This window comes from Myxocyprinus asiaticus, chromosome 14 (genome assembly GCF_019703515.2).
Source record: "Myxocyprinus asiaticus isolate MX2 ecotype Aquarium Trade chromosome 14, UBuf_Myxa_2, whole genome shotgun sequence".
NCBI lineage: Eukaryota > Metazoa > Chordata > Actinopteri > Cypriniformes > Catostomidae > Myxocyprinus > Myxocyprinus asiaticus.
The window spans coordinates 26,167,522-26,194,382 of NC_059357.1; the positions used below are offsets into that span (position 1 = coordinate 26,167,522).

At 38.1% G+C, this 26,861-nt stretch overlaps 1 protein-coding gene across 8 annotated transcripts in view; it reads left to right on the forward strand.

The window, feature by feature from the left end:
• The first annotated feature begins 657 nt into the window (after nucleotides 1–657).
• Nucleotides 658–26,861, forward strand: part of si:dkeyp-72e1.9 (syntaxin-binding protein 4) — a 101,052-nt gene continuing 74,848 nt past the window's right edge. For 6 of the 8 annotated variants that reach the window (XM_051717703.1, XM_051717697.1, XM_051717698.1 and 3 more), the window contains exons 1-2: nucleotides 20,343–20,479; nucleotides 21,912–21,985. In XM_051717703.1, the coding sequence (XP_051573663.1) occupies nucleotides 20,412–20,479; nucleotides 21,912–21,985 (142 nt within the window). In that variant the 5' untranslated portion in view covers nucleotides 20,343–20,411. Of the gene's footprint in view, nucleotides 865–20,342; nucleotides 20,480–21,911; nucleotides 21,986–26,861 lie in introns of those variants that run through there. The other 2 variants (XM_051717699.1, XM_051717701.1) reach the window with 1 other exon arrangement.

The window sequence follows — 26,861 nt, forward strand, 5'->3', positions numbered from 1 at the left end:
ATAAAAATGTCCCTCTGCAATTTTAACTTAAAATTGTATTGTAAAACTCTTTCCATCTCCAGTTTATACATATGCACCAAACAGAGGGATAAATATAGACAGAGGTTTTGATTTACAGTATGAACAAGGACTACAGAGAGACAGTGTTACAAACAAATGTCTATGTGAGGAAACTGGAAACCTCTCTGGTGTTTAGGCTGCAGTGCAATGGATCTCTTAGGACAGGTCAACAGCCCGCCTATTAATCCGCTGAAGCAGAATTGTCATGACTGGGCTTCACCTCAGTCTAACTACACATACACACACAAGATAGGCTATGATCTCATATATTTGTATATTCAACATATAAGCTCAAAGTTTAGTGAGTTGCCTACCTCGACAGCATTTCGAGCATTTAGCCAATGCGCATAGGATTCTGTTGAAAGATTTTTAGACATTATATCTCAATATAAAGCCTATATGCAGACATTGCTTATATAAAAAGTCAGAGTAAGGTAACCAGAGTGGCTGTCTGCAAGATGTTGATTTTGTCTCACAGACGGCCAGGTCAGCATGAAAACCACGTGGTTTACAGATTAGAAGCTATAGTTGAGCACTTGCTACAGCACTTGCTGTATCATTGATTTAATGCTGAATGAATGCTGACTCTTGAACGTGCTCAACGAGGGAGGCTGGGAATCAGAGAGATGACATGAAATCTAGGTGATGTGACTGATGCAAATATTTGAAAGCACCGGTTAATTCCGTGACACAGGATTCGGAGCACAATATTTCAACCTTAACGTTTCTGTTGGATGCGATGTCCTATCTGAACCCCCGGGGGAGAGAACTCGAGCGCTTTGATGGACTTTCGCTCATTTACTGGTAAGATTTCATAATGTTTGTAGAGTCTTTTTATTTAACAGTTTTTATTTGGACATTTCCTTGGCATCTTCATCCGTTAAATGTGCCTGTTTCGCTGGGACATAAATACTTCAACTGTAAAATTACTCATATAGATTAGCCTACTTCATTCTGTAACTATAAAAATACATTTTAAAAGCAGAATTTGTAGGGAAAAGCATATTTTCTCCATGTGAGGTTCTTGTGATGGATCGCGTGAGGTACCGCTCTTCCACGGTAACATCTTGAACCGCGGTAAGAACAGGTATCTGTGAGCATTTCCAAACCTATATCATGATAACATCCACAGATTTGACAGGTTTTTTTTTTTTTTTTTTTTTTTTTTTTTTTTTTTGAATTGACATTGTATCCGTGGGACTGTTTCAAAGACTTAATAGAAATAATATTTAGAGAATCGCGAAATTCACGCCATGCGTGAGATATAGCGTATAAAGGTACTGCGAAAAATCTAGAGAGAATCTAAATGCATTTTTATGGAAAACATATGTTCTTCGTGTTTTAAACAGTTTTAAGTACAGTAAGGCAGATAAGGAATTCCCTCCAGAAATGTAGGTGTTAAAGTGAACATCTGTCACTGAAGCGTTTTAGCAAACTCTGTAAAGTCAACAGGCTTCAGATTCATTTGAAAGTTGTTCATTGTATAACGACTTTTGCAAGTGATGAGGTGTACGTGTGACAGGTTGAATAAAATCATTTCTGTGATCATTCCTGAATATTCTACTCTCATGACACAAATATTACAGTAACAATATCTGAAGAATAGCCAACAGCGCTTGTACCTGGGAATGAATCTGCCCAGCGACGTGCTAAATTAGAGGTTGGTGACCTGGGTAGTGTTGCACCAGCTGTGCGTAAGTTCTCATGTAAGTTAGGATGTAAAGTTCACATTAAGGGCTTAGTAACTACTTGTTAGTTTGTAACTAAGTCAGTGCTTAATTTGATTGCACCATCTGTTCTTAAGGCAAGACTAGTAGGTCGTAAACTCTCCATAATGTGTAGTCGCATAATATGACGTTTACTTGTATTTATCCAATAAACAGCCTTCAAATTTATACACAGAAGTGTTAAAAATCCGTGAACTTCAATTTGATCTTGTTCCGGTTGATGTTCAAACCTTGTTTGTTCACGTAACTGTCAGCTGTAATAAATTAAATCCCCATTAAATAGATTTAATAAATAGTATATTTTCCCTGTGTAAATAACAATATATAGGAGCTGTATCTAAAATAAATGAGGGGTGATAAATAAATACTAATACAACAGGCTGGAAAAACAGACATTTATTCATTTTAATATCCTATATATATATATTTTGAATGTGTTGAAACTTGACACCGAGCGACGCACCCTGAAAACTGCACCGTTAGATCGGTTTCATGCTGAAGAGGCGCATAAAAGTACTTTTTTTCTCTCTCTCTCGTAAATGTCAACATCATAATGTATGTTGAAAGGATTGATGCCTGTCACGCAAAACATGAGCTCATTGGTGAACTTTACGTCCCAATTTACGTGAGAACTTACGCACAGCTGGTGCAATCCTACCCAGGACACGAGTAGACTATTGGGAAGAGTCAGAAGAGACTACTGAGGGTGGCAGAGAATGATGCCGTCCCATGCCCTGAAATAACAGTGGCTATCTGAACTTAACTCAATCACAGCAACTCCCTGGAACAGCCTAACAAAATGAGTTCACCAATGTGCATGCCTAAAAACAAGTTCAATGTCACAACCTACTTAATTGCTCAAACACATGCTCTGCTGAACAGACATTGAAGTGAAACCATGTTGTTGTTTTGCAGAATGATAACTGGGATCTTTAAATTATAATATAATATCATAGCCTATAGAAAATGTGTTAAAATGATTTTAAGATGCTGTATAATCTATTGGGCGAGTTAGATTATATTCTAATATAAATCAGTTTTTTGAATCTGCTTTTTAAAATAAGGTCCAGTTCAGCTAGTGTATAAAATAACATAACTTTATCCCCTAAATTTGATCATTTTTATTTTGACATTGAAAAATTGCACAGTACTTTTACTACATAGTGTTAGAGAAACTACAAATCTTTTCTTCATTGTGAAATGACTCAACATAATATTAATCTACTATTAATAATTCTTTGAAACGTCTGTGATGTATTTTGTGCATTATGTAATTATCAGAGGCAACAGAGGACAAATGTAAACAAATGTACTTTACATACTCTGGCTGACTTGTATGAATAATTCATCTCATAATGACAGGTTTACATAAAACCCCATTTATTTACCTGATGTTGATCATAAACCACACTTTGAGGTAGGGCTGCACAATTAATAAAAAAAAATAGGCTTTTTGGATTACAATTACAGCTGCTGCAATTAACTAACCATGAAAAGCGTTAATTACATCATTCAATTTAGATCTATTCCTGTAGTGTCAAGATTTAATATTTACAAACAATTTTGGTCCGTTGTTTGCGTGAATACAATAGACAATCAGAAAATCTGTTTAAATTAGTTTATTAGCATATCAGAAACAACAACCTAGTATTCTAGTATTGTTGTGTTGCACACTGTCGGTGTATAATTTATTCAGAATGTAAGCAAAATTTGAAAACACTTGTTTTTTATGCAATAAAGCAAATTCAGAAACAATTCTCAGCTTGTTTTGGATGTATAGCCTACATAAAGAATGTGACATGCAGTTGCCCCACAAGTAATCCCAATTACAATATCAAGCTAAATAATCGTCATTTATGATTTTCGTCATAATCGTGCAGCCCTACTTTGAGGTATGACAATGTGCTTGATCATTAATTTGATTAGCTCTGAGCAGGGTTCATATTCTGTATCTCAGCAATGTGTCCATGTGCTGTAAACCCAAACAAGTGTCTCAAATCCTGGACATTTATAAGTAAAAAAAAAAAAACACTCAAAAGTGTGTATACACTCCTTGCTGATAAAAATGAATTAATCACTAAAATACACCATCATTATGTTAATGTTTGATGTTACATTTAATCAACTCGACCCCATCAATGCTGTGATGTTTGTGTCACTGACATTTTAAATAGTGCTTTGAGCACCATACATAATAGGATTGTTAACTTTATCAGTCTGATAAATACTTGTGCATATTATATTTCACAAACAGGGACATTATGTCCTTGTGCCCTGAACATTGTGGATTTGCGCTGATGTTGCACTGTGAAAATGATTGCATTCACTATTTCAGTTGCCATTTGCGTTTCTATTTTTTATCCAGACGATGACTGAGGCGTCAGGTAATCTTTTGAAGTGTAAATTTTATACTCAGTGTATAAAAGTTTTGTGTGCGTATTATATGAAAAGTGCTCTCTCTGCTATGATGTTGCAGTTATTTCAGTGTGACTGCAGTTGTCTCTGGCTGTGAACATGAGGGCTCTTCATAATGTACACAGCAGTTCAATGCTTAGATTTGTTAATGCGGTATAGCAACAAATACAGTAAGTTCAGTTAATGAGTATCATCACAACAGATTTGTTTCGATTGTTTCTTTGGATCAAAAACATATTTTAAAACCTCGTTTGTATACTATATTACAATATACCCAGTAACCATTATTTATCTGCACCGTGATTTGAAGTTTTTTTTTTTGTTTTTTTTTTTGCTAGTAACCATAATCAATGAATTATCATCATATTTTTGCTGATGCCAATCTTTTAGCTGCCTTGTTATTCTTGATCCTACATAATAATGAGCTTTTGTGTTGTTTTAATGATTGGAAAAATATTTTAATGTTGTTGTATTTGTAAACCTCATAATTGTTTACCTATTTTTAAAATTCTCAATTCATAAAACATTTATTTGATTTCTTGTATTGTGTGCATTAAACATGTTAATTATGCGAACATGTGATTTCAGTAAAAATTAGGTCATTAAAGGACTCATTAGACCAAAATACAGCCCCCTTTTAATTCGAACAATCCCCTTGATTGTTCATCCCTGCCCAAACACTTTCAGTGGCAACATCAAGCGAGATTAAAAGTTGATGATATGTTGTGATATTCCCTGAAATTCCTGTCTGTGCATTGCCTATGGAGGGCAGTCATGGGCCCAGAATTCAGCAGTTCGTAAACAGGTCAGACTGGCTTTTCAGACAGTTTCAGATTAACCCATTTCACAACACTGGGTGGTCCAGCATGGAAACTTGGCACCTGTCAAAAGCTCTCTCTCTCATCTCCCATCCTTCATTTCTGGAATGGGTGCCGTGTGAACTGAGCTTCTCTGTTATGAGTGACAAAAAAAGAAGCAATGGCCAAAAAACTGACATCACATTCACATAGTGCATCTCCGTCATCTCAGTTATGATGTCTCAATGTGGACTGGATTATCTGATAATCTGATAACAACCCACTGTGCAGATTTGGTGATTATAGTTTTGATGCAATGGGTGGTTGCCATGGCTGCTGAAAGAAACAGGGATAGGTCTCAGTCCATTATGGTGTACAATAGGTTAGTGTCTCCGTGTATTTGCATACAGCTACCGATACAAGAATGTGTAGGTGTGTGCTTGTACATAGCTGCTTTGTGTAAAAGGATGTATGTTTTTTGATGAGTGTTTGGTTGACATGACATCATGCTATGTGTTCAGGGTGTCCTAAAGGGATTAAAAAGGGATAAAAAGTTGAAAATTGTCTTAAAATATGTCAAAATAAATAAATAATGATAATCAACTAATGCATTGAGTGTACAGGAATTTCAGTCACTACTTAAACCTTTCTCAAAAAAAAAAAAAAAAAAGTGTTCTGGCCTGAATAAACAAATATTTTTGTTTCAATAAAAACCCTCATTAAAAGATTGAAAAATATTTTTTTACTTAAAAATATACAAACACGTTTGTTTGGTTTTTGCAATGCTATAAACTCTTACGTCCATGCATAATACAAAGATGCCTGAGAAATAGGTGACATGACTTTTTAACAACCCATTGTTTAGACACCTTTGTGGTGAAGTTGTATTTGCTCAACCTAAATTTACAAATTACATCTTTGAAATGTTTTTTTTTTTTTTTAAATGGTGTTGAGTTTTGTCTTGTTCCTTTAAAATAAAAATATACAAATAATTACAATAAATATTTAATGTTTTAAATTGTATTTGGTAACACTTTATTTTACAGTGTCCTTGTTACATATATAACATGTATTGACTATAGTAATAACAGTCAATTATGCATAATTACAAGCAACTAACTCTGAACCAAACCCTTACCCTAACCCTAAACCTATAGTAAGTACATGTTGTTAATTAGCTATAATCAGTAATTACTTGTGTAATTACAATGTAACAAGGACACTGTAAAATAAAGTGTAACCTTGTATTTTTTAAATATTTTATATATATATAAAATGTACAGAAATGTACTCTTGGCATTTTCTCAACCAACTTCTTGAGGTATCACCCTGGGATGCTTTTTAAACAGTATTGAAGGAGTTCCCATCTATTTTGGCACTTGGCTGCTTTTCTTAATTATTCGGTCCAAGTCATCCATTTCAAAAAGTCATCCATTTTTTGTAATAAAATGTTAGTTTTGTAATTAAAATAAATTAATATATTGGCACAATTATATTTTTGTCTACAAAACTAATTTCAAACATTTAAGCATACGCCTTCAGATCAAAAGATTTTTAAGATCATGAGAAACATTTCAGGCAAGTGACCCCAAACTTTTGACTGGTAGTGTATATATATGTATATATATATATATATATATATATATATATATATATATATATATATATATATATATATATATAATGGTGAGTTTTGTCTTGTTCCTTTAAAAAAAAAGTAAATAAATAAATAATTTTTTATTTAATTATTTAAAATTGTGTGTGTGTATATATATATATATATATATATATATATATATATATATATATATATATATATATATATATATATATATAATGTACAGTATATATTATAATATCAGACCTTTTATGGTAAAATAGTAACTTTTTTTTTGTTTTTTTGGCATTTTGTTACTTTTTAATTATAATATTCATCAGTTCTTCATACTGCATTTTCAAAAACAGCCTAGTATTCACAAGTTTCATGCCACATGGATAATTTATTCTGAGGTACAGAAACACCAATATTCTCAATTAGAATCACCACATAAATCTTTTTACTGCACATATACACTCTCAAATTTCCACTTACCCGTATCATTTATTTGTATTGGTGTTATCAAATATGCTACAGCAGGGAGCCCACTAGCCACCATCTTAAACTACACTATATTCTTTAATCTGCTTTTGCACACTTCTCACTAGTTGATCATATTGAACTGCAGCGCTCTTTCAGAATATAGCAATACATTCATCTGCTGTAGTGGCAGTGGCTGTTACTTGACAAGCAGTGTGAGTTAGTGAGTTGGGGTGGTGGATTGGTACTGGTAGGGAGGGCTTTAAGATTAACATTATATGAAAAGTCCTGCCAAGCATGCAGACACCGCAGTTGGAATAGATACATAAATATTGTTGTCCTTAGAATAGCTATAAATTCAGGATGTTCTCTGAGCCATTTCAATACCTCAAATTGTCTCATCTAGCGCAGTCTTATGGTAAGCCTTCCAGGGGTAATTATCTGCCATTCTGCCTGAGTTTATTGTGTTCTGCCTTTCTTGTGCATTGCAGTTTATTGAATAAAGAACAGCTGTCTCCTGTATCACAGAGGCTGCCCTGAAAGACTATTTTTAGCCTTTTTGCATCAAAGTTTACAAATGTAGGCACAGCCAGGCTTTTTAGAACAAATGAGATGAAAACTCTTCAATTTCTGTATACACAACAAGTCTTTCTCTGTGCCCATCATAAGTGGAAGGCAATGACACACAAGCTCAGAGTGCAGGAGTTGTACCAGAGGTCACCTGCTTTATTATTTTTGAGATAGCTGAAGCCCCTATCTCTGAGGATGCCTGGCCCATGCAAGTTTGAATTTGATCAGAATCAGAATGAGCTTTATTGCCAAGTATGCTTACACATACAAGGAATTTGTATTGGTGACAGAAGCTTCCAGTGCACAAACAATACAACAAGACAGAGATAATAAAAATATAGAATAAAAATAAAAAACGAATAGAAAATATAAGTATATATAGAAATACACAATAAGACAAAATGTATATACACCGATCAGACACAACATTAAAACCACCTGCCTAATATTGTGTAGATCCCCCTTGTGCCACCAAAACAGCGCCAACCCGCATCTCAAAATAGCATTCTGAGATGATATTCTTCTCACCACAATTGTACAGAGCGGTTATCTGAGTTACCGTAGACTTCGTCAGTTTGAACCAGTCTGGCCATTCTCTGTTGACCTCTCTCATCGACAAGGCATTTCCGTCCACAGAACTACAGCTCACTGGATGTTTTTTGTTTTTGGCACCATTCTGAGTAAATTCTAGAGACTGTTGTGTGTGAAAATCCCAGGAGATCAGCAGTTAAAGATACTCAAACCAGCCCATATGGCACCAACAATCATCCATGCGATTATTTAATCAGCCAATCGTGTGGCAGCAGTGCAGTGCATAAAATCAGGCAGATACGGGTCAGGAGCTTTAGTTAATGTTCATATCAACCATCAGAATGGGGAAAAATGTGATCTCAGTGATTTGGACTGTGGCATGATTGTTGGTGCCAGACAGGCTGGTTTGAATAGTTCTGTAACTGCTGATCTCCTGGGATTTTCATGCACAACAGTCTTTAGAATTTACTCAGAATGGTGCCAAAAACAAAAAACATCCGGTGAGCAGCAGTTCTGCGGATGGGAACGTGTTGATGAGAGAGGTCAACAGAGAATGGCCAGACTGGTTCGAACTGACAAAGTCCACGGTAACTCAGATAACCACTCATAATTATTGCTCAGTGGAGAAGTTTTAACTGTTCATGAGGTGGATGGCCTGAGGAAAAAAACTGTTGTTGTGCCTGATGGTTCTGGTGCTCAGTGCTCTGTAGCGCCAGCCAAAGGGCAACAGTTCAAAGAGGTAGTGGACAGGGTGAATGGGGTCCAGTGTGATTTTTACAGCCCTTTTCCTCATTCTGGAGTGTACAGTTCTTGAAGAGAGGGCACGGGGCAACCAATAATCCGCTCAGCAGTCTGAACTGTTCTTTGTAGTCTTCTGATGTCTGATTTCGTAGCTGAACCAAACCAGACAGTTATTGAAGTGCAGAGGACATATTCAATGACTGCTGAGTAGAACTGTGTCAGCAGAGGCTGTGGCAGGTTGAACTTCCTCAACTGGCAAAGGAAGTACAACCTCTGCTGGGCCTTTTTCACAGTGGAGTCAATGTGGGTCTCCCACTTCAGGTCCTGTGATATGGTAGAGCTCAGGAACCTGAATGACTCCACTGCTGCCACAGTGCTGTTCAGAATGGTGAGCGGGGTCAATGTTGCGGTGTTCCTCCTGAAGCCCACAATCATCTCCACTGTTTTGAGCATGTTCAGCTCCAGGTTGTTTTGACTGCACCATACAGCCAGCTGTTCAACCTTCCTTCTGTATGCGGACTCATCGTCATCCTGGGGCCGGTTGCATAAAGCTGTTTTAGACTAGTCTTGCTAGTTAGTCATCTAAAATGTTGGTCTTAATTTTTTCAGTCAGTTGCATAGATCAGTCCAATTTAAGACAAAAATGTAAGACAGCACACCCCTAGACTAACTTTTGTTTGCATTCCATGTTGCCATGTCAAATAACTGTCAGCTGAGCCAGTGGGGGATTCAGTTGAGGGCTGAAAGGGGCTTGAGTTGAGACTTTGTAGAAGACTTTGACTTCAATGATGGTAACAAAATGTCATGTGTTTTTTATTATTTGGGTTAAAATAACTAAATTTGTTCATTAGAATACATTTTGAAGCACTGTACTCCTCTAATATGCAAATATTTTCAGCAAATGAAAACTGTATTGAGCGTCGGCCATTTTTCTAAAGCTGTTCAGTGTTTTACATTTCCCACAATGCAATGCAAATTAGACTGTCTTACTAAAGACAACTGTGAGCTTGTTTTATGCAACAGGCTTTCTATGGCATCTTTAGCTAGTCAAACTAATTGTTAGACGCAGTCTTAAGTTAATGGCTGTTTATGCAACAGGCCCCTGGATGAGGCCGATGACTAGTGTCATCTGCAAACTTCAGGAGCTTGACAGAGGGGTCCTTGGCAGTGCAGTCATTTGTGTTGATGTAGAAGAGTAGTGAGGAGAGCTCACATCCCTGGGGGGCACCAGTGCTGATCGTACAGGTGCTGGAAATTTAAGCACAGCGTAGTTCTAGCGGGAAGACTCACAGCTGTACATCATCGCACCATTAGCTAGGTTACTCCTAGCCAATCAAGCGTTAGCCATCGCTTTATAAGCCTGCTCACAATCTATCACATTGCTGTTTCAGTGTGCCAACACGGCAACCTCCACCACCCCACCGCCACAAGTTGAGTCCTGTCCTGCACAGGGGTAGGCTCCTCGCAGGATAGACGGTTCCGAGTACAACTTCTTTGGACCGCCAGACGGGGCTTACGCCAAAGAGAGACATTACATTTCTGTTTTTTATATTCATCAAATAAATGTAATCTTCAATTTTACTCAAGTCTGCGAGTCTTCCTGATAGAAGTGAATTTCCCCAGTCTCACTAACTGCTGCCTGTCTGTCAGAAAGCTGGTGATCCACTGACAGATAGATGTGGGAACCCGAGAGCTGGGTTAATTTATTCTGGAGAATAGCTGGGATGATGTTGTTAAAAGCCGAACTGAAGTCCACAAAAAGGATCCTTGCATATGTCCCTGGTCTGTCCAGATGTTGCAGGATATGATGCAATCTCATGCTGACTGCATCATCCACAGACCTGTTTACTTGATAAGCAAATTGAAGGGGATCCAGAAAGTTCCAGTGATGTCCTTCAGGTGGGCCAACACCAGTCTCTCAAATGACTTCATGATCACAGATGTCAGATCGATGGGTCTGTAGTCATTAAGTCCTGTTATTTTGGAATGAAATACTGAATTCAGTTGTGAGACATTGTTATAGCATTTCCACAGTACTTGAATTGATTCACTGACATTAATCGACTATCTTCAAATAATTCACTAAAATTCAGGATTGGCAGTGTAAGTTACACTAACAATTTGCTTTGGTGGGTTGTTCCAAAAAACACAGTTAACATGCCATATAAATCAGTTTGTATGATATTACTTTACATACAGTATTCAATATACAATATGTAATAAACAATAATACAACACAGTGCAGTTCACATATGGGGTGTGTAATGATGTACTGAATAGTGCAATTGGAATGGGCAGAATAAATAATAGATGGATTCTAGTTGTTATAACTTATGTACAGTGTTGGGTAAGTTATACATTTTTTAAAAATAAAATACACTACAAATGACTAATTATTTCTCTAAAATTGTAATCAAATTACTTAATTGCTTCATTGAAAAAGTAATCACATTACTAATTAGTGTTAAGTTACTTTCTAAAACACTTTTTTGCTCAACAAATTCCAAATAATGTCTATATTTCTTTCTTGTTCATTGTTACACACAAGTCATACACTCAGCACCTCACATTTCTCCTTCAATGACTCGTTACAGGGTCGTAATTGATGTATTCTACATAATATATTAGAAATAAGCATAACCCTATAATGTAATTAAAATCAATTAAATTATTTTGAAAGTCAGTAACTGAAATCTGATTACAAGAATCTAAAATGTAAAGAATTACACTACTTTTTTTTACTAAAAAGTGATTTGATTGAATTACTTTGTAATTGGATTACACCCAACACTGTTTACAAATATGTCAGTTATCCCTTTGTAGTGTTCTATAAGCATTTCACTCATGCGTAGCCTGTTTAACCTCTAATGTGTGTGAACAGATGAAAGCTGTTATGCTGCCATAGAGCACCATTTGTTTATATTCATGGTACACATTATTCTGCAATGCATTGGGAAGCATGACTGCTGTGTAGCCCTATGCACATATGATTGACAGGCCATCCTGGAAGCAGATTATTGAGTAAATTGAAGTATTCTGCCCTGTCATGGCTCGATATATGAATGTGCAAATCACAGTTGACATTACTGTAAACTCATGAGAGACATGCAGAGTGCTTTAAGTCAATGTTGTTTTCTGTAGTAAATTTAAAAATAAAGCTCATGATGTTGTTCAGTGTAAAAGCTAATCCTCAAATTACATCATTTCAGTCTGTGAGTTTGGTAAAAGAAAGGCTCAGTCTGGTCACATAGACTTGACAGGTTGGGGGGAGTAACTGAAAAATCCCTGGCTTGTTTATATGCTTGTACCATTGTTACATGACGCAATAGATGATTTTTGACTGATCCATTTTTTTCTATTTTGCCTGGTACTATTATAATTTTGGTACCAAAATATTGCATTGTACTTAATACATTTTAAGACTTAAATGGCATGCATATAAAAATCTAAAGCAAACACACTATTTCATGATATTTACAGGTGAGTTTCATCTGCAAAATTCTGAGCTTTCAGAGCAGCTTTGTGTGACTTGTTTTGGACTGTAACCCAAGGAAGAGATTCAAAGTGGTCTCTGAGTCACAAGACATATGTCAAGGTACATGACAGCAAAGAGTACATGGTGTCAGTGTATTTAAGGCAATGTGTCACTCTGACTCTAACTAGGGCATAAGCAACACTGTTTGCTTAAAACTAAATGACAGTAATCTCCATTTAGAGTCACTTCATTACATTATGAATGCGGAGTTAGTCATTTCTAAGAAAGTTTTGAAAGACCCACTAAACCAACATACTTTATATTTAAAACATTACACATTAAATTGGAAGAAAACACAAGGCAGAGTAAATTTGAATATTGTAATCCACCTACTGTGTAGTTTTACCTCAAACGTGTATAGAACTGATTGCTGTGTGAGAGGACTGCACTCTAGCTTTACATGACATGACAGTAGACAATAGCATTGGCTAAAAATGGAAACAGCAAATGGTTTAAGAGATTAAATATGTCTTTCAGAGTTGACGAGGATTTAGAGTTTTCTGCTTTTGCATAAATGTTGTTTTCCCCCAAACCATCAGCAATTTTTTATCTGTGGCCACCCATGAAGGAATTTTCTGGGGAGGCAAATATGTAAATAATTATTGAAAGATCAAACAAATAAAATATTGCAGTGGGTTTAAAAATATCATGTTTTATTAGCCTCTAAGTTTGTGCTGGTAGTAATTGTACACAGATGATCTCCTCTCCGTGATATCTTAAGAGAGTCTTGATAACTACCTATGTGTTATTATCTTTCCGAACACCAACCCAACTTTTGTCAATACAGTAAACAAGTGGAACAAATCACGCGTGCCATCTACAGACTACGAATAATGCAAACATTTATAAATGAATAGAGGGACCCATTCTTTGTACAGTAACATCAGCAGTACTTAACCAATACAGAATGTGAGGAACTCCATCCTTCACTGCTTCATTGAGTCGAATTTTTATATGATCATATTGTTCGGCCTTTTACGTGTTCATTGATATTTTGGTAAATTTTGAAAGTTTCTCTAGACCTGTCACGTTAACTAGAAGTAATGGTCGACTGATATGGGTTTTTCAATGGCCGATGCTGATACCAATATTTAGAGAGCAGGATGGCCGATATTAATGCCGATAAACATAATACAATTTAACAACAGCAAATGAGATGTACAAAAAAATTCTAAAGTGAAACCAACACTTATTTTATGGAATATTTCCTCAAATTTGCATTAACTTCAAAAGAAAGAACATTGAAAACAGACATTTTTGACTATCCATTGACAAATCTAAATCTGAAGCAGGTAGATTTTGTAACTAACGCAAGTGATATTTAACACTCTTGTTAATCTACCAAGCGAACAAGGTTATAGGCCGATGCTGATAATCACAAAATGGACAAATATTGGTAGATTTATCTGCCTGGCCGATATATCGGTCTGTCACTAACTAGAAGCAGGCTTGATGATGCATTAATGTAATACTGAAAGCTGATTGGCTTGAATGGTTACCTCCGATAAGGATTGGTTATGAATGCGGAAGAAGGCAAGTTTCATTTTGGCTCTGTTTTGACTTTTTTGGCTGCATTTTCGACAGAAGCAGATGACGATGAATATCTATTTTGATTGGTCAGTTTACTAATGAGAGGAGGCTTTATGCCCTCAGCCTCCTCTGGCATTCATACAGATTCATACAGTGGTTAAAACTCACCTGGGCAACTGTGCATGAAAGAAAAATCTTTTTTTTTAAAGGGATCTGAGTTATGCATGTTAATAGGTAAATTGATTTTGAATTTGATCACTTTTCTTGTTATGTTCATTTTGAATAAATTTTTTTTGAGGAGGCTCAGCTTCCCTTGCCTCCTCTGATGGGCCATGAGCATTTTAAATTCTTGTATTCAGATTACAGTTATTGACTTTCAATTAATTTAATTACTTTTAAGTACATTATAGGGTTATGGTTGTTTAGTTATGTAGAATACATGAATTATGGCCCCGTAACGAGTCATTGTGAAGGAGAAATGTGAGGTGCTGGGTGTATGACTTGTGTGTAAAAATGAACAAGAAATATAGACAATATTTTGAATCTGCTGAGCGGAAAAGTGTTTTAGAAAGTAACTGAAAAGTGGAATTATTATTTATGTGATTACTATTTTAATGAAGTAATTAGTAAAGTAATATGATTATAATTTGAGATAAATAATTAGTAATTTGTTGTGGATTACTATTTTTAATAACTTACCCAACACTGAATGTAACACAACTGAACATCTAATTTACCTCATTCTAAACCATAGACCCTTTTCAAATATCCAGGTTGGAGAGCAGAAGTAGATGCATAGCAGGGTAAACTTGAATGGTGGTGAATGGGAGACCACAGCTAATTTTATTTTTGCTTACCTGTTTTGCTCTTTTTTGCTTTGCAAAAGAAGATAAAAATATACAGCTGTAAGAAGAGAGAAATGTTCTGTCACTCCCTCAGCTGTTAGAAGCCTTATCGCAGCTGTGGTAATATAATACAAAGTACAAATATTAAAAAAATTGGAAATATTAAAAAGTTTGCTACATTTATGTTGTTAAAGAAGGTGGAAATGCATCATAACAGGTCTGTGAAAAGGGTCCATTGGCTTCACCATGATGTCTAGTGTATGCTTTGCTATTCCAGTGATACAGAAACTCTGTATCTCATGGTCAAAAGATTACAACAGCCTGTCAATGTTATAAGTATAATTCTATAAGTATAATTTTTATATGCACATTGATCTTAAAAGACGTTGATAGATGCTTTGCAGCTATGTGTATCCTAATGTCCCTAATAGACCACATATATTACTTAATGTCAGAGACACTTTGTATATCAGATATTATTAGGGTGAATCTCACAAAACCTGGCTATTTCTTCTAAAATGAAAATAAAGAAATAAGAAATTAGATTTTGCCTAAAGCACATTTTAAGGCTCATCAAGATTTTTTGCATTTTGAAATTGTTTTCAGTTAAAGACATTTCCCCCTAAATTATCATTAGCTACTGTAAGAAATAAGAATAATAATGAAAAGACAATGTAGCATATTATTTAAAAGTATAAAGTAATTAATATATATACCGATCAGCCACAACATTAAAACCACCTGCCTAATATTGTGTAGGTCCCCCTCGTGCCGGCCAAAACACCGCCAACCCGCATCTCAAAATAGCATTTTGAGATAATATTCTTCTCACCACAATTGTAAAGAGCAGTTATCTGAGTTACCGTAGACTTTGCCATTCTCTGTTGATGTCACGAACTCAAGGACTCCTCCTGCTCACCACCAGAGGTCTCCCTCGCCCAAGTTCTGAGGGCACCACGAACTACACTTCCCAGCATGCCAACCTGGACTGATTACACTCACACCTGTTCCCTATTTCATAGACTATTTAAGTGCTGTTCAAACAATAGTCATTGCAAGACTTGTTTTGCTCTTGCTAACATTTCTGAGCGTTTACCTCTGTTTATACTGCCTGCCTGTGTTTGACTTCTGCCTGTTACCCACCGTTTGATACTCTGCTGCCTGCCCTGAACTTTGCCTGTTTATGACTATGTCTCTCGTCTGCCTACGCTGTTCCATTACTGGTGATTTACCCTGCCTGTCTGTTTATGAGTTGCACGTTTACTATTAAACCGCATATGGATCTTAACCTCTGTTCTCCGGAGTCTGTGTTACAGAAGACTTCACCTACTAAAGATCCAGCGGCACTCCAGCAATTGTCTACTGAAGTTTTCGCTCAAGCTAATGTGTTGGCTGCCCACCAACAGCAACTCACCCGGCTGACTGCTTCTACGGAGGAATTAGTAAAGATCTTGCAAAACCTCCGCATTCATGCATCGGACCAACCGCCACATGCATCTCAGTCCATTCTGGTGAATAACACTCCTTCTCCGAACACCTTCACCGCCAACCCACATCTTGCTTTTCCGGAGAAGTTTGATGGCACATCAGCTAGGTGCAAAGGGTGTTTGATGCAGTGTTTGATGTTTGTGAAGCAGCAACCCACTCTATATCCATCTGATGACAGTCGCATCTCTTTTGTCTGCTCCCTATTAACCGGAAGGGATCTGGACTGGGATACCGCTATATGGTCTTGTGAGGGTTTGAGGTTCACCACCTTTGAGTTTCTCCAGCGATTCCGAGAAGTATTCGAGCATCCCGAGGGAGGAAAGAACACTGGCAAGCTGTTACTCTCACTCCAACAGGGGAAGGACACCGCTGCCGAGTATGCGCTTACATTCCGCACACTCACCGCTCAGACTGTATGGGTAGAGGACACCCTCAAGTTGCTTTTCCGAAGGGGACTCTATCTGGAACTGCAATCCGAGCTGGCATGCCGTGATGAAGGGAGAACCATGGGCCAGTTTATCAACCTAGTCATTCGCCTCAATCTCATCCACTCTCGAAGATTGGTCCACTTCTCTACTGTCACTTCACAGACCACATCCAGCACTGGTGGAACTGAACCCATGCAGATTGGGCACGCTCATCTGACGTCGGAGGAGAGAGAACGCAGCATGAAGCTCCATCTGTGTTTATACTGCGGTCAGGCCGGACATCTACGAGCAATCTGTCCCTTAAGGCTAGTCCGATCATTTAAACCGGCGGTGAGTGACGTCTTGACTCCTATTCACTTCTTCCTGTATTAAGGTACCCGTCAATATAACTGGTTGTCAGAACATAATCACCACCCAAGCTATGATTGATTCTGTTGCTTATTGATGAGGGCTTAGCCAAGAGGTTCAAGATACCACTAATCCCCTGTGAATCTCCTTTGGCAGTGGCAGCGTTAGATGGATGCCACCTGGGAACCGGCCATGTTCACTTCACCACTACAGACATCTCCCTCCAAGTTGGCACTATTCACACTGAAAGAACACGCCTCTATATCATTCATTCTCCTCACAACCCTGTGATACTTGGATTACCGTGGCTTCAACAACACGAATCCTCAAATCTCTTAGTGTGAAGGACAGATTTCCCGGTGGGACTCAACTTGTTTCTCCAGCTGCCTAAAGCCCATTTCACCTGTTTCCATCGGATCCACTACTGTCACAGAGGTTCCCTCTTCAGTGCTCAACCTACCCTCTGAGTATGAAGCCTCTCAACTTCCTCCTCACCATACCAGTGATTGTGCTATTGAACTGTTGCCCGGCACTACATTACCACGAGGTAGGATCTTTCCTTTGTCTGAACCTGAGTCTGAGGCTATGAAAAACTACACTGAAGAAGAACTGGCAAAGGGCTTCATGCGACCATCCACTTCACCCGCGGCAGCCGGGTTCTTCGTTGGCAAGAAGGATGGCGGGCTCCGTCCTTGCATTGATTTCCGCACTCTCAACCACATTACGGTAAAGTTCTGTTATCCTTTACCTCTGGTCCCAGCAGCATTTGAACAGTTAAGCACCGCAAGATACTTAACCAAACTCGACCTTCGCAGTGCATACAACCTCATACGCATCCGGGAGGGGGACAAATTGGAAGACAGCATTCTCCACCAGCAGAGGCCACTACGAATATCTGGTCATGCTTTTCGGGTTGGCCAACAGTCCTTCGGTCTTCCAGTCATTCATTAATGATGTCTTCAGAGACATGCTTAACCGGTGGGTCACTGTCTACATCGACGATATCCTCATTTATTCAAACTCTCTGGAAGAATACATCACCCATGTTCGAGCAGTCCTTCAGCGTCTGATCCACCACCAACTCTACGCCAAGGCTGAGAAGTGTGAGTTCCATCAGACCTCTGTGTCTTTCCTTGGCTACGTCATCAGCCCAGAGGGGGTCGCCATGGACGACTGTAAGGTATGTGCGGTACTAAACTGGCCTCAACCTACTTCCGTGAAGGAGTTGCAATGCTTCCTGGGGTTCGGCAATTTCTACAGGCGATTTATCTGAAATTTCAGTTCAGTCGCTGCCCCACTGATGTCCATGTTAAAGGGAGGGGCTCCAAACTGTGTTGGTCTGCAATGACCCTCCAAGCCTTCAAGAACCTGAAGTCTTGCTTCACCTCCGCTCCCATCCTGCACCATCCTGACCCTAACACTCCTTTCACGGTTGAAGTGGACGCCTCTAACACAGGAATCGGAGCCATTCTCTCACAACGTCATGGAACGCCCCCGAAACTCTACCCTTGTGCATACTTTTCCCGTAAGCTATCTCCTGCTGAGCAAAACTATGATGTGGGCAACCGAGAATTGCTGGCTATGAAAGCGGCTCTAGAGGAATGGCGACATTGGCTGGAGGGGGCGAGACATCCTTTTCTCGTGTTAACAGACCATCAAAACCTTGAATATTTACGCTCTGCTAAAAGACTGAATCCTAGGCAGGCTAGGTGGGCATTGTTCTTTACTCGATTCAGTTTCACCATTACCTACTATCCAGGTTCCAAAAATTCCAAAGCCGATGCTCTCTCTCATCTGTTTGAGTCTGACACTCAGAACCAGACATCTGAATCCATCATCCCCACGTCTCTAATCTTGGCTCCAGTTCAATGGGATATTATGACCGAGATCGCCCAAGCTCAGATTCAGGATCCGACTCCTCCTGACTGCCCTCCTGAGAAAACCTACGTTCCATGACTCCTTTGGGAAAAGACCTTACAATGGATCCATACTACCACCAGTTCCGGACACCCAGCAGCCACACTACAACTGCCTCGGAACCGTTTCTGGTGGAACACCATGCAGGCGGAAACCATTGCCTATGTCAACAACTGTCCCACCTGTGCAGCAAACAAATCCTCCAGGCAACTTCCTGCAGGACTCCTCCAACCTTTGGCTATTCCCCATCGTCCTTGGTCTCACGTTGCCATCGACTTCATCACTGATCTCCCTGTCTCTCAGGGTAACACAGTCATTCTTACTGTCATTGATCGATTCTCAGTTGAGTTCTACATTTGACCTCTCTCATCAACAAGGCATTTCCGTGCACAGAACTGCCTCTCACTGGATGATTTTTGTTTTTGGCACCATTCGGAATAAATTTTAGAGACTGTTTTGTCTGGCACCAACAAACCTCCATGCAATTATCTAATCAGCCAATCATGTGGCAGCAGTGCAGTGCATAAAATCATGCAGATATGGGTCAGGAGCTTCAGTTAATGTTCACATCAACCATCAGAATGGGGAATAAAATGTGATCTCAGTGATTTGGACCGCGGCAAGATTGTTGGTGCCAGATGGGCTGGTTTGAGTATTTCTGTAAATGCTGATCTCCTGGAATTTTCACACACAACAGTCTCTAGAATTTACTCCGAATGGTGCCAAAAACAAAAAACATCCAGTGAGCGGCAGTTCAGCGGACGGAAACGCCTTGTTGATGTGAGAGGTCAACAGAGAATAGCCAGACTGGTTTGAACGGACAAAGTCTACAGTAACTCAGATAACCGCTCTGTACAATTGTGGTGAGAAGAATAGCATCTCAGAATGCTATTCTGAGATGTGGGTTCGCACTCTTTTGGCAGCAGGAGGAGGACCTACACAATATTAGGGAGGTGGTTTTAATGTTGTGGCTGATCGGTGTATGTATGTGTCATAGTATATTTGTAATAAGCCAATAGGAAAAATACTGTATAACAATAAGAATTTAATGAAAAATATAATTTGCTTTTGTGGTTAAATGTGACCTGAACATCGTTCTGACATGAATATTTGGTTTTCTTTAAACCACCTGTTCCAGTCATTTTTATTTATTTATTTATTTTTATTTTTATGAAACAACAACATAAAATGTATCTATGTAAAACACTGCCCCCCCAACCCCCCCATTTTTGTTGCCTTATTGCATAAGATTTAAGCTGTGGGCAAAGTTGATGTTTAGGATGATCTGTTAACTGCGCGTGGTATTAGAGGACTGTAGCAGTGGATCATGTGGCTCGCGCTGTGCCGGACCTCCGCGAGGCGCTGATCACGAGAGGAATGGGCATACAGGACGCGTCGCTGGATGCGCAGAAATCTCTTCAAAATGCCAACATTCTCGGTCATGTACAAGGGAGCTGTCATGATTAGCAGGTACAAATATTTATTATGTAATTTTAAGGTAGTTACGCTCCAAAATGTAGACACCGTGCGCGCTTTGGTAGCTCATTATTTCTGGAGTGAGCGATTAGCGGTTTGAGCTGTCTCGAGAGAAGAATTTAAATGAGCGCGAGATCTCAGATTCTCCGCTACCCTCAATATTTAGATGAATTTGGGTACAGGTGTTGGTTACCTGTGGTGCACTCAGGGATGTCCTCTACAAAAATGAACCATGCGCGCGGACTTGGTCATATAATTGAAGACAGAAAAGGAAACGCGGATGAAATGTATTATTGGACCATTCATCCATTCATGCAAATATACAAATGCATTTTAGACACAACAGTACGACAAGGACATGTTTGCATCCATGAACCAGATGCGTTCCAAAAAAAAAAACATTTTAGGAATCCACAACACTGTAGGATAAACTATTAATGTGTTCTAATCACCTAGAGATTATAATGTGTTTGTGCTGACTAAATTCTTTCAGAACATAGGCGACCTCATAAAACTTTGTTTGTGCTTTTTTGTTTTGAAAGACATTATGATGTTGGTTAGGGAAAGCATGCATTCTTTGTTATGTAACTCTGATATTCTCAAATTAATTTGCAAAGCATTGCTAACTTGAATTTTAGCCTCAGAAAAAGTGTAAGATTAAAGCAATTTAAAGTACAATTTTAATTCATTGACAGTATAAGGCAACCCTTAGAGAAAAGCTAAATTTGCGTTCATAATACAATTTGTATTTCTCTGGTGTAGTGGTGCTTTGCTATTTTAAGTCAACAAAATATTGTCAGTGTTCTGAGATACCGTCTAAAATAAGAGAAGTCTTTAAGAAACTTACAATGACATTAATTTGTATGGAAAGTGTTTCCTCTGCCAAGAGTGTTGAGTTTTCTTAATTATACTTAAGTAACTAATGTTACTTATTTAGGTAAATAATTAAGTACAAACTTAATTACTGCTATGTGTCTCAAAAATCAGACTCCCACAATTTTCCCTGTGTTTGCCCACTTTTAGGAGCCTAACTAAAAATAATGCAGGACATTTATACTAAATAAATAATACTAACTCCCCAATGGAAAGTGGTAACAGTTCGCAGGCACAGTGAGACTGTAAATTCTGTCTCTGTTTACCTGTACTTTGTGTAAGATGTAAAGATATACATAATCTGAGTCATCAGCGTGTACATTTTCAAGGTTATTAGTAGTGACATGGTTCATTTCAACCAAGGGGTTTAAACCAAGAGGTTTGTTTCACAAAAAGGCCAGGAACTTGTTTTTGCACATTTCTTTGAATCTAACTAGAATCATCATGATACTAGTGTTCATTGCATCCTTGAGGATTTTATTAAAATATTTATCAAAGTTTGACATGGTAAATAATGTATCTTCTTTATTGCTCTTGTTTCTGTCCGGCATAGGACACTGATGGGTCCACATGGAGTAGATCGAGCAGTGCATTCTATGGAATTTACAGATTGTGAAAATGGATTAGGTAAGTGATTCACAAAATGTTATCTATGAGCATTTGTGTGCATCTGCCAAATGTCCCTTCATATTTTAAAGGAATATTCAGGGTTCAATACAAGTTAAGGTCAGTCAATTTACCACAAAAATTCATTTTGATGTGTTCCTTTTCTTTTTTCTTTTTTTTTTTTTTTTTTGTTGATTTGTCTCCCCTTTTCTCCCCAATTTGGAATGCCCAATTCCCAATGTGCTCTAAGTCCTTGTGGTGGCGTGGTGACTCGCCTCAATCCAGGTGGCGGAGGATGAATCTCAGTTGCCTCCGTGTCTGAGACCTTCTATCTGCGCATCTTATCACGTGGTTTGTTTGAGAGTGTTACCGCGGAGACATAGCACGTGTGGAGGCTTCACGCTTTTCTCTACGACATCCACGCACAACTCACCACGCGCCCCACCAAGAGCGGGAACCACTTTATAGCGACCGCGAGGAGGTTACCCCATGTGACTCTACCCTCCCTAGCAACCGGGCCAATTTGGTTGCTTAGGAGACCTGGCTGGAGTCTCTCAGCACGCCCTGGATTCGAACTCGTGACTCCAGGTTTGGTAGCATCTTTACTCGCTGAGCTACCTAGGCCCCCTGTTCCTCCCTATCTTTAAAAAAGCAAAAATCAAGGTTACAGTGGGGCACTTACAATGGAAGTGAATGGGGGCCAATCCATAAACATTAAAATCCTCACTGTTTCAGGGGGCCTGGGTAGCTCAGCAAGTAAAGACGCTGACTACCACACCTGGAGTCACAAGTTTGAATCAAGGGCGTGCTGAGTGACTCCAGTCAGGCTTCCTAAGCAACCAGTTGGCCCGGTTGCTAGGGTGGTTAGAGTCACATTGGGTTAACCTCCTCGTGGTCGCTATAATGTGGTTCTCACTCTCGGTGGGGCGCATGGTGAGTTGTGCTTGAATGCCGCGGAGAATAGCGTGAAGCCTCCACACGCGCTAGGTCTCCACGGTAACGCGCTCAACAAGCCACTTGATAAGATGCGTGGATTGACTGTATCAGACGTGGAGGCAACTGAGATTCGTCCTCCGCCACCTGGATTGAGGCGAGTCACTACGCCACCACAAGGACTTAGAGCACATTGGGAACTGGGCATTCCAAATTGGGGAGTAAAGGGGAGAAAAACAAAATACTCACTGTTTCAAAAGTATAGCCACAAAATGTAAACAATATACATGTTAACATGATTTTAGTGTGATAAAATTGCTTGCTAACCTTTTCTGTGTAAAGTTATAGCCAATTTTACAACTTGGTTGCCATGATGCCGTAAACCCTAAAATCCTAAAACGACTAGTAAACATGACAATTTAAACAACTTTACAGTTTAAATAAGTAGGCTTGGAATCGATTCCTTTTTCAGGCATCGATAATTGCAAGATTTTCCCGATGATAATATCTATCTATCGATCGATCGATCGAACTGTTGCCTTCTGGCCGACGCTTCAGAGCTCTGAGCACCAGAACTGTCAGGCACAGGAACAGTTTTTTTCCCTCAGGCTATCCTTCTCATGAACAGTTAAAACTGCCCCATTGAGCAATAATTAATGTGCAATACACAGCTTAGTCTTTCTATATTATCCAACACATCCAACCTCTTTTGCCATTACATTCCCTTGCACTGTATAAAACTGATTTGTTTTAGATTTGCACTACACATGTGTATGTATGTTTGTGTGTGTGTGTGTGTGTGTGTGTGTGTATATATATATATATATATATATATATATATATATATATATATATATATATATATATAGTGTATTCTAAATATACTTTTTTCTTTTCAATATTTATTTATTTTGTATCCAATTTAATTATTTTTTTAAAAGTCTTGTTGCTGTTTTGTATTGTTGTGTACTGGAAGCTCCTGTCACCAAGACAAATTCCTTGTATGTGTAAGCATACTTGGCAATAAAGCTAATTCTGATTCTGATATATATATATATATATGAATTTTTTCAGATATAAATTGGGCTGCTTGTTGCACAATTGTTTTTGTCTCTTCAGACATATTTCTCAACACAACTTTAATAAAGTGTGAGCGGCAGGGTAAATTAAAGTGGGCCGCACACCAGATGCGTCTGGCGGACGACATGGCGTTTAAAATTCAAAACAATTATTTATTTTCTACAAAAGGTATGCACACACTGCCAACACACAGCGTCAACGTTCTGCAGCGCCACAGAGCGCAACTCGCACAGTTTTCCATAAAATTCGACCCAAATAATTATCGATGGACAAAGATTATTTACTCTAGCCATCACCCCATTGACTTTCATTGTAAGTGCCTCACTGTTTTGTTTTTGTTTTTTAAAGAAAAAAAGGGCCGAGTCGAAATACATTTTTGCGGTAATCAACATTATGCTGAAAATGTTGTTGATTGAGCTTAACTTGTATTGAACCCAGAATATTCCTTTAAGGTGAAGTGTGTAATTTTGACAGTGCTTTCCCAGCTTTTCCCATTTATAGGCAGGTTCCCCAAAAGTGTAAACACTGTGGCCCTGTGGCAGTATCAAAACATTTATCTGTTTGTTTGAACATTCTGACCAGTCCAACATAGAAACATTGGCACAACCAAAGGTGTGAGTTTGGGGCATGACTATTTGTTTTCTGACCAAAGGCAGATGAGTGGAGTGTTGAGGAAACCTGTTTGAAACATAATTTTTGCAATTTCGTATGGTAATGCTAATTGTGCAGATTTGGAAGTGAAATCAGTTCTGCATGCTAGTTTGATTTTTTTGTTTGTTTTGATTTGTTTGTTTGAACCTTTTTTGTGTGAGAGTTCACAAAAGCCAATGTATCTTTGTTCTCTGAACAGCATGTGAAGTCAAGTCATTTTTATTTGTATAGCGCCTTTCACAACACACATCGTTTCAAAGCAGCTTTACATAAAATCATGCAAGACCACCTTAGCATCAGCAGTGAGACATGAGAGCTATTAATAACAAACTTATCCAAAACATTAGAAGTACAACATATTTCTTGTCAGCTTTAATGAGGGCCAGTGCGCAGCATGCATGTCTGATCTCTAATGGCCACAGGCAAGTGAAATGGAGCATTCAGCAGACTGTTGGAATAAAACGATGGCATAGGGTTAGGATACAGTTATTTTCCAGTATGCAGATGCACACAAGTATATGCTTGCACTCTCTTTGTTGTGTTTATTCCGCAGCCTGCTCTTCCTCCTCACAATAGATCAAAAACACTATTTGAAGGGAGCACTAAGCTCCTTAAACCTGTCCTTCTTACATCTCAACTTGCCTAGTCATCAATCCATTGTGTTGAAAGAGGATTCTTTTTTAGGAGAAATATTCATGATACAGACTTTGGAAGCAGCGCTCTGAATCAAAACAGCACTGCTAAATAAAATAATAACACGTGACATGATTTGCAGTGCTATCATGTAGAGAGTTAAAAGTGTGAAACTGTTGTACTCTCAGAAACATTCAAGCTTTTATACAGTCCTTACTTTGCATTTAATTCATAGTATATGGGATTTACTGTATGTACAGAACATTTTTGGGGGATTACCAGGATCGCAGTTCTTGACTCTGTTCATTTAAGTGTCTCCACCTCCAATTTTTATCGGAAGTGAATCTATTAATATGCAACACCAACTTAATTGAACTAAACTCAATTAGTGCCAATAAATTGTTTCCCTATTAGCACCAGATAAGCCTGGTGCAAAAGAGCATAGTTATTACTCCATGAATGTGACTAAACTATTATAGTGCCTTTTACAATATATTAGAAGAACGGATAGTTCTTACTCTAAACTTCGAAGCCTTTGTAAAATGACTAACACTTTCTGTATTAATGTGGAAAATTGCAAACAGCCTAACCTTAGAGTTGGGCTAATTAACTATTTACTTGGTGACATTTTTTTTATTTATTTTGATTATTATCAATAATTAATTTAACTGTTTATAAAACATTGCTGCCATTTTATAATTTTGCCATTGCTGCCATTATATAAAATAAATAAGCCACTAGAGTCCATGTGTTACAGTGATTTTACAACAGTTAAAGGAATATTCCAGATTCAATACAAATTCAGCTCAGTTGACAGCCTTTGTGGCATAAAGTTGATTACCACAAAAAAATTATATCTACTCGTCCTTTTCTTTAAAAAAAGCAAATATTTAAGTTACAAGGCACTTACAGTACAATGGAAGTGAATGGGGCCAAATTTTGGAAGGTTAAAAAGCAGAAATGTGAAGCTTATAATTTTATAAAAGCATTTAAATGAATTCTTCTGTTAAAACTCATGTATTATTTGAGATGTAAAGTGTTTTAAATTGTAGTTTTTACAATCGTCTTAGGGTTTATCATGGCAATGAAGTTGGCAATGAAGTTGTAAAATTGGCTATATCTTTACACAGAAAAGGTTAGTAAGCAATTTTTATCACACTAAAATCATGTTAACATGCAAATTGTTTACATCTTGTGGCTATACTTTGAAACAGTGAGTATTTTAATGTTTACGGATTGGCCCCATTCACTTCCATTGTAAGTGCCTCACTGTAACCCAGATTTTTTTTTTTTAAAGAAAAGGAGGAACGAAAGTTTAATCAACATTATTTCACAAATGCTGTCGATTGAACTTAACTTGTATTGAACCCAAAATATTCCTTTTGAGGCAGTTTTTGGCACTTCGCTATACCAAAGAGCACCCCTTTACCGTGATAAAAACCACTGCACTGTGGCTTATTGCTTCATTCTGTTTGTGTCCTGCATGCAAATAAATATTCCACAGGTTGTGGTGTGAAGATACTCATCTCATTAAAGGCTTTAGTGTTTTGTTGGTGACAGAGCTTGTTTCTGTTGTCTCAACAATTAAGGGCCTAGCAGC